The following is a 14,687-nucleotide window of genomic DNA, read 5'->3' as shown; positions in this document are numbered from 1 at the left end:
TTTATATCCAGGGTGTTCATGTGCAGGTTTGTTACATGGGTATATTGCCCTTTGTTGGATTTGAGGCTTGTAGTGTACCCATCACCCAGATGTGAACATTGTACCTAATAAATAATTTTTCAACCCTTACTCCCTTCCTACCCTCTTCCCTTTTGGGGTCCTCAGTCTCTATTATGAAAGAAAGTTTTAAAGTTACTCTTTAACAAATCGTGTTTCCAATGTGTGCTTTGTAGGGTCAATGTAGGCAGATACTTCTAGATCCCAGCTGACGCAATTCAGGTCAAATAGTATTAGTGAAAGCACTAGCTTTAAACAGTATTTGAGGTTGAATTATTAAAATCTGTTATGATCTTAGGAAAAAACTGGGGTCCTCAGGGTAAATATTTTGATTATTGTGCAACTCTGTTCATGTTTTAAGTGAAATATTTTATAATAGCTTATTAGAGTGATGCCCCCTAGACACAATATGGCAATCCTGATTGATGGTCACATAGTTGGGCAATTATTTTAATCTGGAAATGGACATTGATTATTTTGTACTGCTCATTCAATAATTTATTTGTTTATTCAACATGTGTTAGTTATCTAACAGGTCTCATTCGCGGTACAAAAGTGAATAATATACTGTTATTGCAAATGGCAGAAATTTTTCTTTTTAAACCCATTTTTTAGGGTTTTTAGGCTGACTAGTATTTCATTGTGTGTATATATACACCACATTTTTTAATTCATTTATCTGTTGATGGATATAACTTGGCTTTTGTAAATAATGCTGCCACGAACATGGGAGTGCAATTAAAATTAGCTGGAAAGGTAGCCAGAAGTAGGGGTGCTATATCATATGATAATTCTATTTTTAGTTTTGTTGAGGAACTTCCATGAAGTTTTCTATTAATGGGTGTACTAATTTACATTTCCACCAAGGGTAGCATATAAAGAACTTCTGTGAGTTTTATCTCTAAAACAGGATAAAATAATAAAGCAGAGAGAAGACAATTACTTTTAAAATTATCTGCATCAACTCTCTCCTTTCAATGACTTTTAAGTATGCTAGTTTATTTTTTTCATTAAATGTATATTTTCATATTTTTAAAAGTCAAATAGTACAGCAGGGCTTAAAGTGAAAAAAAGTGTTTTAGTTTATCATCCTTTTATTTTCACCTCCATATCTCTAATATGAATATGTCTTTTTAAAAAATAACTACTTTTAAATGACTGTAGACATTCTCTTACCTTGTACATCTTCTTGTTCCTTCTTTTAATATAATTCTCTCACTACATTAGCTACCTCCTGATTATTTTAGCATCAAATAATTCCCTTAATCACATATATTTTATTTTCTGTATATCTTGACTTCCAAATTGGGAGTGGGTGATTTTAATGGCCTTCCTCTTCCCAACAACTTTCCCTGCATCTACCTCTCAGCCTTCGTCATCTTTCTCTTTGTTGTTGCAAAAGTTGATAACAAATATATTTTATTGCAAAATGAGTTTTTCCATTTGTCTATAGGTGGATTCTTAAGGTTGAAAATCAATGACTGGGCCGGGCGTGGTGGCTCACGCTTGTAATCCCAGCACTTTGGGAGGCCGAGGCGGGCGGATCACGAGGTCAGGAGATCGAGACCACGGTGAAACCCCGTTTCTACTAAAAATACAAAAAAAAATTAGCCGGGCGTGGTGGCGGGCGCCTGTAGTCCCAGCTACTCTGAGAGGCTGAGGCAGGAGAATGGGATGAACCCGGGAGGCGGAGCTTGCGGTGAGCCGAGATTGCGCCACTGCACTCCAGCCTGGGCGACAGAGCGAGACTCCGTCTCAAAAAAAAAAAAAAAAAAAAAAAAGAAAATCAATGACTGACATTTGCATCATTATACCTGTAAGTAGTGTTAGCTACGAGTGAAGACATTGGGCTATGATTACATTTTCTCCACATAATTCCAAGTTGTAAACCCTCTGCTACCTAAAGAAAAACGTTCTACAAATTCTGTCTTACTTTTATTCATTGTTTAAAATGAAGTCACATGTTAGTTTCATATTTTATACCACAGCTTTCTTTCTCAGTTACTTGTTTCCCTCTATTGGAAAAAGTAATAGTTGCTTCCTTAGCTTTTTCCTCATTCTACATATTACTTGAAATGTGTTCTATTCTTATTTGAGAAGCCTGTAGACTTTTTTTTTTGCTGCACTTTTTTCATTATTTTAAAATGTATAATTATAGAATACAGTGTTTCTATCAACTACCAGAAAGTCTCAACACTTCAGTCTTTTCCATTTTATTGGAAGACATATTCTCATTTGTCTCCCAGCTTACAAAGGATTTCTTTTGTTAAATCAAAATTATATTCTGTAAAATTTTTATGTCACACATTATTAAAACTTTCTTATTTAAATGTTTAAAGTAAACTTTCTTTCTTAGAGCAGTTTTTGATTCACTGTAAAATTGAGTGAAAATTTTTCATATACCCCCTGCCTTTTTTAATTTTTAAGAGTACAGCTTGGGATTTGCTCTGGGAAAATAATACTTTATTCTGCTAGTGTAAGCTTATTTTTTAAGTCTAGTGTACAGTAATGGTGCCATTTGCTCCACTGTTTGTTTTGGATGCTCCAGTAAAGAGTAGCTAAACTCTGTCTAGAATATTCTTTATAATTTCAGTAGGTTCAATTAATTGGGTTCAGGTGACCTACCAGATAGTTTACATACATTAAATATAATATTAAAATATCTGAATATGAAGCAGTGTTACTTCAGAAGGCTGAGATTAAAAAGATGATATAAACTGGAGTTGAACTCAGGTTTCTCTAATAACAAAGTTCTCTCCACTATTTCAAGCTGCTTCTCAACAACATATTGTATAAACAAAAACAGAGTTAAAGCTGTTAGGAACAAAGTGCTAAATAATCTGAATTTGTTAGGTGTCTTTTCTTGCTTAACAGTGAATGCATTGAGAATAAAAGTAAATAAATGATGTGAAATTCTCAATAAATTCACATCACAATCACTATACCTAATTTCAAATTATTTATGCAAATGCCTCTGCATTAAATCAAAACATGAAATGCAAGACAGTCTGTTGAAAAACAGAGTTAGCTAAAAATAAATCAAAGAATAATAGATTACTCACATTAGTGTAAAACTGGTAGTAATTTAGGCCCATTGGCACATTTTTCAGAAAGTGCCCTTTAAACTTTGTTAATTGCAAAATAACTAGATTGCCCACCTGCAATCATGACAGAGGCTTCTTGTTGCTTTTAATTCTGGAGAAGGAGGGAAAAGATGCAGCTGGCCCACCAGTATTTTTGGCTGAGACTCAAGCTGACCTGCTCTGCTCTGCCTTTTGCAGTTTGTTCATGGAAATAAAATTTCACCAAAATCCACCCTCAAAGTTAACAGATTTCATTTGCAGCAAGGTACCTGTGGTATGGTAGCTCCCACATCAGGACAGGAATCAGAGATATATGTTCAGACAAAGATCCTGACACCTACTATCTGTATTTGAACTTCAGTTTTATCAGCCAAGGGGAGATAACGTTAACTTTTATCACAGAGTTGTTGTAAGGGGCAGTGAGCTAACATATATAAACTGACTTTCCCAAAATCAAATTGTTGTGGAGTTATTTTTATTGCAGTTATAGACATATAGTGAACCCTATGCAGTGGAATGCCCACAGTGCTCCTTATTAATTTCATATCTACTCCTCCTGATGAGATTCCAGTTCCTAGGTCAACTTGATTTTTAGGTCAGTCGCATCCTTATATGTTCTACAGCTTGGTTATCTTGTAATAGCCTCTTCAAAGCAATCCCCCTCATATATCTAATATTTTGAAAATTCAGAATATGAGTCCTGTATAATATATAGAGCCTTAAAATGTTCCAAAAGTATCTAAAATTGGAGAATTGCCACTCTGAAATGGGAAAGAGAAATGCGAATGTAATTAGAATTCTGAGACTCCTAAGAGTCAGCCTTAGACAAGTAGAGGGAGCAGAACCTATGCTATTAGATCTGTGAATGGAGTTCAGCCCTCCACTTACCGCTAGTGTAACTCCAGGTAAATGTGGACCTAACTGCTCTATCTGTTTTCTGATCTACATATGGAATGGAGCTCATAATATCTACATCAATATTTTATTGTGAGTGCTAAATTAGATCACATATATAAAGATCCTTGTGTCCTGGCATACAGCTGACTGTCAATATTAATCCCCCTTTTTCATTAATTTTAAAAGACTAACATTAGTCCTTAGTCCCCAAATTTTACAAAAGACTTTGAACTTTTTATCCTTATCAGTAACTTCCCCATGGTTATATAGGATAAAACTGTAAATGTTTTTCATAAGTTTACACATTCATCTGTGACAAGACTTAAATCTTAAGCAAGGATCTCAGTTTTTCAATTAAGACCAAACCATAAATTCTCATGATTATAAGTATATAATATACTGAGTATTATATATAGTATAATACTTTATAAAATATTTATATGGCAACATCTATACTATATAAACTACATATATTACTTATATGTACTATATCTTTAAATACAAAAATCTCAGTGGGATGAAATTGTCATCAATGAGAAGTAAAGGGAATTGAGATAGAATGCAAAAAAAAGCAGATAAATATTTCCATCAACTCATATTTAGAATAAGAGCTATTTTGTGTCATAAAAGGATGATGAATTGCTTACACTTTTTATATTATTCTCTCCATCACAGTGGAAATATAAATGATCAATGCATATATAATGTGGTTCAATTGTAATTTGCCCAAAATAAGCAATTCAGCGGAAGAGCAAAAACCGAAATTCAGGTCTTCAGGTTACAAGTCCCATACCAATGACTTTCATGCTCCTAACACCTGCATTCTGATTATACCCAATATATGCAACACTCTCATTTCACTATCCCTCTGCTTATCTATGTTTTCACACAGGCAACTATGGAGAAAGTGGGATGGAAGCCTTCAAAGATATGTCAGCGAAGGAAGGGATTTGCATCGCCCACTCTTACAAAATCTACAGTAATGCAGGGGAGCAGAGCTTTGATAAGCTGCTGAAGAAGCTCACAAGTCACTTGCCCAAGGCCCGGGTGGTGGCCTGCTTCTGTGAGGGCATGACGGTGAGAGGTCTGCTGATGGCCATGAGGCGCCTGGGTCTAGCGGGAGAATTTCTGCTTCTGGGCAGGTGAGTGATAAGAAAATTTACATGGAGTTAATACCAGGAATTTGGCAGCACCGAAGGGTAGCTTTTAGTGTACAATAAAAAATTATTTCAAAGCTTAATCTGTGCAGTGGAAATAGAGCTTAAATTTCATAACACACCTGTGCCTAGAGAAAATCATGGAAAATAAGTAGACCCGCCATGTGCTGATTAATAGTAACAGGAATCAACAAATGGAGATGATGCATCTTTAAGTCCTAAAAACCATGACTGTAAGGTAGTGAAATGGATTTTTATATCCTTGAGTAATTCACTTGGAAAGTAAACATGACTCAAACTCATAGTTGCTTTTAAAACTGATTTTAAAACTCATAGTTGCTTTTAAAAATGACTACATGAACTTGGTTTATAACACAGAATCATAGAATTTGGGGTTTGAAAGTGAGGGATTGCTTTCAGAGCACATTTTTAAAGCATTAGAAAATTGGCTTGTTATTTTATGTCACAAAAATGTAGGTGCCTGGTGACCTACATTGTTTCTAGACAAGATACTAAAATACTAGCTTCTACAGAGACTAACTTTAATTATCTGAATAATTCACTTGATTGACACAACTCAGCACATTCCCTGTTGTTGTGGCTGAATCAGTGTATTAGTCAAATTCTCCAGAGAAATAAAACCAAAAGTATATACATAATAACAAAAATATGCATATATGTGTCCTGCACACATATATATGTGTATGTATACATTTGTGTGTGTGTATATACATATGTGTGTGTGAGATATGAGAGCTGATAATATTAAGTTGCAGTCTGAAAGTTGGTAGGCTTGCAATTCAAGATAAGCCAATGTTTCAGTCCAAGTCTGAAGGCTGAAAAAGACCAATGTCCATCTCATGCTATCAGGCAAAAGACATTACCTTTTAGCCTTTTAATACTATTCAGGTCTTCAGTTGATTGTTTGAAGTCCATCCATATTAGAGAGGGCAATCTGCTTTACTCAGTCTGCTGCTTCAAACGTTAATCTCATCCAGAACACTCTCACAGACACAGGCAGAATAATGTCTGTTAAAATGTCTGGGCACTCATAGCCCAGGCACTAGACACATAAAATTAACTATCATAATTAGTAAGACGACACCGTAGTTTTGAATGTGTGAATGAGGTGCACTTCTGAGATGGTAACACTGGAAGTTATAAGTGGTAGGGAAGCTGCTTCTTCATTGCATACCTTTAAAACATTATGTACCATATATCTTTTTATTAACATGTAGCCAATGTAAAGAACCGCAAAAACCTTAGAAACCATTGCATCTTTCTCAGGATTTCTACCCCAAATAGAGAGCCAAGTCACTTGTTAATAACTTTTGATGGCTTATTAAGGGAAACGTACTTCCGTCCTTTTCCAAATGCTTAACTGACAGTCTGTGATCAGACTTAGCTCCAGCTGGAATACATTTTATGACAGCCATTTTATGTACCCAATTCTTTTCTGTCTGATCTGATGGCAATAGATTGATGGGGCTATTTTGGTATGAGGCCACACATCCTTCAATAAAAATAATATTGAGTGAGATTCCTTTTTTATCAATGTCATACATTTTGTCAAAATCATCGCTAGTTGGCAGGAATGATGCACCAGTTAGTTTCATACAACCCACGAACATGCCAACTGCCAATATTCTTATACTGTATTCTGAAGTGCAGTGTTACCACTGCAGTAAAAAGAACAGAAAAGAAAAAAAAAAACCGGTTTTAAGTAGTTCTGCTTTTCTGATAGGGAATAAAGAATTCCACAATTCCCATCTGCTCCATTTGCCAGCATTAATAAGAAAAATCAGCAGCATTTGTTTTCAGTCATAGGGTGTATTTGCCAAAAAGCAAATATTCTTTGATCCCATGTACACTAAGTAAATAGATTGGCTTTTACAATATTTGCCATTTTCCATCTATGATTTTATTTCCAGAAGCATTGCAAAATTTTATATTTTGTGTATTTTAAAATTTATTTTGTATATGATAAACGTAGAGTTCTTCCCATATCGTTTAATTCATGGAATAATAAATTTATAGCCTTTAGTTAGATCTTTTATCCCCCCCATTAACTGGCTATTTAGTAATTTGACATTTACTTGAACATCAGTTCATTTCATTTTTGAGCAGTTTTGTTAGGTCTTCCTTACTCCAAATTTTAAAACTATCTCCCTGTAGTTTCTGCCTCTTGGCCTATGTTCTTTCTTCTTTAAAAGTAACGTGTGATGCTCTTTCAAATATTTGGGAACAGCAGTGTGGTCCTCAGTACTCTCCAACTTCTCTTAGAAATATCCCAACTTCTTCCAAATATCTTAGTGAGACGGCACTGTGGGTGTTAATAAAATCACTTATCAGAACCATTTATAGGACCATTTATTAAATACTTTGTGCCAATTACTGTGCTAAGCACTTTACATGTATTGTTTCATTTAACCATTATTTGACAAATGTTCAGTGTTTACTATATGTAAAAGTGCTTGAAATAAATCAGTGAACAAAACAATAATTATTGCCCTTATGAAACTTACAGATAAGTCATATAGAAGGTCATATAAGTGTTATGAAAAAACCCATATCTAACAAAACCTGAATATTAAGTACTATTCTATTTTATACACAGGAGTTCTAAGTAAGACTCAATAAATATTGATGTGCGAAATGGAACAGAAAAGCAACAGTTAATAGTTTGTAAGAAAAAGTTTACATCTACTAACTCTAATTTTACAAATGAGGAAACTGATACCTCCAAAATTTGGATAACACAATTACCCAACTACCATAACTTATAATCCTGTGTTCTTTTCTACTAACTTGTCTTCTGTACAGTAGAAACAGAGGGAAAGTTATTATTTGATAGCAAATCCTAGGTTGTACATAGAACCTGAGTTTATTTTTTAAAAATTTTAGATAATTCAAATTTTTAATTTTAATTAGTATTTTATATCAATGTTACCTCCTAAAAATTTTATTTAGTTCACCCTATAACTTCTCTCAGTATTCTAGTGTTATTTTGTTTACAAATATTCTGCAAATCTCTCTTTTTGCTCCTTCTCTTCCCCAATTCAAACTTGAGTGAATACCTTTAGGAACTAGAAGTCAAAGCTATGTGGAAAAAAAAAAAAAAGGCTATATTTAGAGCCTACTAGAAGGTCCACATTTAATAGCTGTAGTTACTTATAAATATCTCCAACTGCCTTAGGTCAACCATGTTTAATAGGTTGTTCAACTTAAGTGCTTGGCAGGACTAAGACAACTCTGCTGCTGAGACAACCTCATCCATCAACACATCTCACCATCTGTGCTGCACATCAATAGAATGTTAGAATGATACAGACCTGGCCACTAGGTCTTTCCATTTGAGCTGTGGGTAATCTGCTGTCTCATTGCCAATAAAAATATCCTGTTCAGGTCCCTGGAATAGTCTTCCTAAACACTTTGGCTCTGACAGCAGGCTGAGGTCAATAATCTGAACAGTAATGGCATTTCTTAAGGGGCTTATTTTCTGCAATGAATACACTGTCTTAGTTCTAGATCTAGGAAAGAATTACTTGAAATACATTATTTAAAAGTTAGAAATTTAAATTAAACTTGGAAACAACTAGTTTTTAGCAAATTAACTACTGAAAGATGGTTTTATTTGATCTATAATTAATTTTATTTGAATAATTTGAGAATATTCTTTAATACGATGATTATTACAAAGCCACAAAAAGGAAATGTACTTAAATTTCAAAAGTACTTGAGGATTATAAGTAGCATTTCTTAGTGAGAGGTCAATCTACATCAATATTTTTCAAAATGGAAATGATAAGAACTTACTGTAAGAAATACCCTTGCCAATGAAATTACAGTTTTTCTAGTCAAACTATGGTAGTGGCTATTCTCCAGAGGTAGATATTATTCTTTATCTTTACATGTAGCAAGAATGTTTATTCCAAATTAAGTCATTTTCAAACAAGTATACAGGCATTCCTTGCAGAAAATGTGCGTTCGATTTCAGACCACCACAATAAAACAGAATCACAATAAAAATCACACAGATATTTTGTTTTTGTTTTCCCAATTCATATGAAAAGTGGGCTGGGTGCGGTGGTTCACACCTGTAATCCCAGCACTTTGGGAGGCAGAGGCGGGCGGATCACGAGGTCAAGAGATCAAGACCATCCTGGCTAACACGGTGAAACCCCGTCTCTACTAAAAATACAAAAAATTAGCCAGGCATGGCGGTGTGCGCCTGTAGTCTCAGCTACTCCGGAGGCTGAGGCAAGAGAATGGCGTGAACCCAGGAGGAGGAGGTTGCAGTGAGCCGAGATTGTGCCACTGTGCTCCAGCCTGGGTGACAGAGTGAGACTCTGTCTCAAAAAAAAAAAAAAAAAAAAAAAAAAAAAAAAAAAGAGATGTTTATACTATATTGTAGCCAAATAAGTGCACAATAGAATTATGCCTAAAAATATATAAATCTTAATTCAAATGTACTTTATTGCTAAAAAAAAAAAAAGCAAGTGATCATCTGAGCCTTCAGTGGGTTATATTCTTTTTTTATTTTATTATTATTATATATATATTTATTATTATACTTTAAGTTTTAGGGTACATGTGCACAATGCACAGGTTTGTTACATATGTATTCATGTGCCATGTTGGTGTGCTGCACCCATTAACTCGTCATTTAGCATTAGGTATATCTCCTAATGCTGTCCCTCCCCCTGCCCCCTCCCAACCACAGTTCCCGGAGTGTGATGTTCCCCTTCCTGTGTCCATATGTTCTCATTGTTCAATTCCCACCTATGAGTGAGAACATGTGGTGTTTGGTTTTTTGTCCTTGCGATAGTCTACTGAGAATGATGTTTTCCAGTTTCATCCATGTCCCTACAAAGGACATGAACTCATCATTTTTTATGGCTGCATAGTATTCCATAGTGTATATGTGCCACATTTTCTTAATCCAGTCTATCGTTGTTGGACATTTGGGTTGGTTCCAAGTCTTTGCTATTGTGAATAGTGCCACAACAAACATACATGAGCATGTGTCTTTATAGCAGCATGATTTATAATCCTTTGGGTATATACCCAGTAATGAGATGGCTGGGTCAAATGGTATTTCTAGTTCTAGATCCCTGAGGAATCGCCACACTGACTTCCACAATGGTTGAACTAGTTTACAGTCCCACCAACAGTGTAAAAGTGTTCCTATTTCTCCGCATCCTCTCCAGCACCTGTTGTTTCCTGACTTTTTAATGATGGCCATTCTAACTGGTGTGAGATGGTATCTCATTGTGGTTTTGATTTGCATTTCTCTGATGGCCAGTGATGATGAGCATTTTTTCATGTGTTTTTTGGCTGCATGAATATCTTCTTTTGAGAAGTGTCTGTTCATGTCCTTCGCCCACTTTTTGATGGGGTTGTTTGTTTTTTTTCTTGTAAATTTGTTTGAGTTCATCGTAGATTCTGGATATTAGCCCTTTGTCAGATGAGTAGGTTGCGAAAATTTTCTCCCATTTTGTAGGTTGCTTGTTCACTCTAATGATAGTTTCTTTTGCTGTGTAGAAGCTCTTTAGTTTAATTAGATCCCATTTGTCAATTTTGGCTTTTGTCGCCATTGCTTTTGGTGTTTTAGACATGAAGTCCTTGCCCATGCCTATGTCCTGAATGGTAATGCCTAGGTTTTCTTCTAGGGTTTTTATGGTTTTAGGTCTAACATGTTAAGTCTTTAATCCATCTCCAATTAATTTTTGTTTAAGGTGTAAGGAAGGGATCCAGTTTCAGCTTTCTACATATGGCTAGCCAGTTTTCCCAGCACCATTTATTAAATAGGGAATCCTTTCCCCATTGCTTGTTTTTGTCAGGTTTGTCAAAGATCAGATAGTTGTAGATATGTGGCATCATTTCTGAGGGCTCTGTTCTGTTCCATTGATCTATGTCTCTGTTGTGGTACCAGTACCATGCTGTTTTGGTTACTGCAGCCTTGTAGTATAGTTTAAAGTCAGGTAGCGTGATGCCTCCAGCTTTGTTCTTTTGGCTTAGGATTGACTTGGCGATGCGGGCTCCATTTTGGTTCCATAGGAACTTTAAAGTAGTTTTTTCCAATTCTATGAAGAAAGTCGTTGGTAGCTTGATGGCATTGAATCTATAAATCACCTTGGGCAGTATGGCCATTTTCATGATATTGATTCTTCCAACCCATGAGCATGGAATTTTCTTCCATTTGTTTGTATCCTCTTTTATTTCATTGAGCAGTGGTTTGTATTTCTCCTTGAAGAGGTCCTTCATGACCCTTGTAAGTTGGATTCCTAGGTATTTTATTCTCTTTGAAGCAATTGTGAATGGGAGTTCACTCATGATTTGGCTCTCTGTTTGTCTGTTATTGGTGTATAAGAATGCTTGTGATTTTTGTACATAGATTTTGTATCCTGAGACTTTGGTGAAGTTGCTTATCAGCTTAAGGAGATTTTGGGCTGAGACAATGAGGTTTTCTAGATATACAATCATATCATCTGCAAACAGGGACAATTTGACTTCCTCTTTTCCTAATTCAATACTCTTTATTTCCTTCTCCTGCCTAATTGCCCTGGCCAGAACTTCCAACACTATGTTGAATAGGAGTGGTGAGAGAGGGCATCCCTGTCTTGTGCCAGTTTTCAAAGGGAATGCTTCCAGTTTTTGCCCATTCAGTATGATATTGGCTGTGGGTTTGTCATAGATAGCTCTTATTTTGAGATACGTCCCATCAATACCTAATTTATTGAGAGTTTTTAGCATGAAGGGTTGTTGAATTTTGTCAAAGGCCTTTTCCACATCTATTGAGATAATCATGTGGTTTCTGTCTTTGGTTCTGTTTATATGCTGGATTATGTTTATTGATTTGCATATGTTGAACCAGCCTTGCATCCCAGGGATGAAGCCCACTTGATCATGGCGGATAAGCTTTTTGATGTGCTGCTGGATTCCGTTTGCCAGTATTTTATTGAGGATTTTTGGATCGATGTTCATCAGGGATATTGGTCTAAAATTCTCTTTTTTGGTTGTGTCTCTGCCCGGCTTTGGTATCAGGATGATGCTGGCCTCATAAAATGAGTTAGGGAGGATTCCCTCTTTTTCTATGGATTGGAATAGTTTCAGAAGGAATGGTACCAGCTCCTCCTTGTACCTCTGGTAGAATTCGGCTGTGAATCCATCTGGTCCTGGACTCTTTTTGGTTGGTAAGCTATTGATTATTGCCACAATTTCAGAGCCTGTTATTGGTCTATTCAGAGATTCAACTTCTTCCTGGTTTAGTCTTGGGAGGATATATGTGTCGAGGAATTTATCCATTTCTTCTTGATTTTCTAGTTTATTTGTGTAGAGGTGTTTGTAGTATTCTCTGATGGTAGTTTGTATTTCTGTGGGATCAGTGGTGATATCCCCTTTATCATTTTTTATTGTGTCTATTTGATTCTTCTCTCTTTTCTTCTTTATTAGTCTTGCTAGTGGTCTATCAATTTTGTTGATCTTTTCAAAAAACCGGCTCCTGGATTCATTAACTTTTTGAAGGGTCTCTTATTTCCTTCAGTTCTGCTCTGATTTTAGTTATTTCTTGCCTTCTGCCAGCTTTTGAATGTGTTTGCTCTTGCTTTTCTAGTTCTTTTAATTGTGATGTTAGGGTGTCAATTTTAGATCTTTCCTGCTTTCTCTTATGGGCATTTAGTGCCATAAATTTCCCTCTACACACTGCTTTGAATGTGTCCCAGAGATTCTGGTATGTTGTGTCTTTGTTCTCATTGGTTTCAAAGAACGTCTTTATTCCTGCCTTCATTTCATTATGTACCCAGTAGTCATTCAGGAGTAGGTTGTTCAGTTTCCATGTAGTTGAGCGGTTTTGAGTGGGTTTCTTAATCCTGAGTTCTAGTTTGATTGCACTGTGGTCTGAGACACAGTTTGTTATAATTCCTGTTCTTTTACATTTGCTGGGTTAGATTCTTTTTGCTAGTTGAGGGTCTTGCCTCAATGTTGATGGCTGCTGACTGATTAGGGTGGCAATTGCTGAAGGTGGCGGTGGCTGTGGCAATTTCTTAAAATAAGATAACAATGAAGTTTGCCACTTCAAATGAGTCTTCCTTTCACAAAAGGAAGTGATATTTATGTGTAGCGTGAAATGTTGTTTGATGGCATTTTACCCACGTTAGAACTGCTCTTAAAATTGGAGTTAGTCCTTTCAAATTCTATCACTGCTTTATCTACTAAGTTCAGGTAATTTTCTAAATTCTTTGTTGTCATTTCAACAATGCTGATAGCAACTTCACCAGAGTATATTCCTCCTCAAGAAACCACTTTCTTTGCTGATCTATAAGAAGCAATTCCTCATTCATTTAAGATTGATCATGAGATTGTAGGAGTTCAGTTACATCTTTAAACTCACTTTCTAATTCTAGTTCTCCTGCTCTTTTCACTACATCTTCAGTTACTTCCTTGACTGGAAGTATTGGAACACCTCAACGTCATCCATGGGGGTTGGAATCACTTCTTCCAGACTCCTGTTGTTGATATTTTGACCTTCTTCCATGACTCATGAATGTTCTTAATGACACCTAGAATGGTGAATCCTTTCCAGAAGGTTTCCAACTTACTTTGCCCATATCCATCCGAGGGATTACTATCTATGACAGTTATGACTTTAAGAAGTGTATTCTAGAAATAATAAGACATGAAAGTCAAAATTACTTGTTGATTCATAGGCTGCAGAATGGATATTGTGTTAGCAGGCATGTAAACAACATTAAACTCCATGTGTGTCTCCATCAGACCTCTTGGCTTGCCGGGCACATTGTCAATTATTAGCAGTAGTATTTTGAAAGGATTTTTGTGAATATATATATGTGTGTATGTGTGTGTGTGTGTGAGTGTGTGTGTGAGTAATAATTCTCAAAAGTAGACTTAAAATATTCAGTAAACCATGCTGTAAAGAGATGTGTTGTCACCCAGGCTTTGTTTTTTCATTTTTAGAACACAGTCATACATTTAACATGATTCATAAGTTTCCTAGCCTTCTCAGAATGGAAATGATTATTGGCTTCCACTTCAAGTCACCAGTTTTATTATCTCCTCATAGAAGAGTTAGCCTGTCCTTTGACAATCTGCAGCAAGATCTTGGCTTCTCCTATCTAGCTGAGAAAGTGTTAGATGGCATCTTCTTCCAAAAAAAAGGCTGTTTTGTCTACACTGAAAATGTGTTGTTGAAGCTTCTCTATCAATCTGCACTTGCTGCTTCACCCAGCACTTTGATGTTATAGAGACAGTTTCCTTCCTTCAACCTCATGAAATAACCTCTGCTAGCTTTACACATCTTCTGTAACTTCCTCCCCTCTCTCAGCCTTTTTAGGATTAAAGAGAGTTACGGTCTTGCTCTTGATTAGAGTTTTGGTTTAGAAGAATGTTGTGGCTGACTCGATCTTCTATCAAGACCATGAAAACTTTCTCCATATCAACAATAAGGCTGTTTCTCTTTCTTATCATTTCTGTA

General features: G+C 35.8%; 1 protein-coding gene across 4 annotated transcripts in view; it reads left to right on the top strand.

Moving 5' to 3' along the window:
* The window catches only part of GRM5 (glutamate metabotropic receptor 5), a 578,520-nt gene that overhangs the window by 206,344 nt on the left and 357,489 nt on the right, over positions 1-14,687 (top strand). For all 4 annotated transcript variants that reach the window (XM_032167126.2, XM_032167124.2, XM_032167127.2 and 1 more), the window contains exon 3: positions 4,930-5,179. In XM_032167126.2, the coding sequence (XP_032023017.1) occupies positions 4,930-5,179 (250 nt within the window). The remainder of the gene's footprint in view (positions 1-4,929; positions 5,180-14,687) is intronic.

The sequence above is a fragment of the Hylobates moloch genome, unplaced genomic scaffold (assembly GCF_009828535.3).
Source record: "Hylobates moloch isolate HMO894 unplaced genomic scaffold, HMol_V3 SCAFFOLD_11, whole genome shotgun sequence".
Taxonomy (NCBI): Eukaryota; Metazoa; Chordata; class Mammalia; order Primates; family Hylobatidae; genus Hylobates; species Hylobates moloch.
This window is presented reverse-complemented; position numbering and strand designations above follow the sequence as displayed.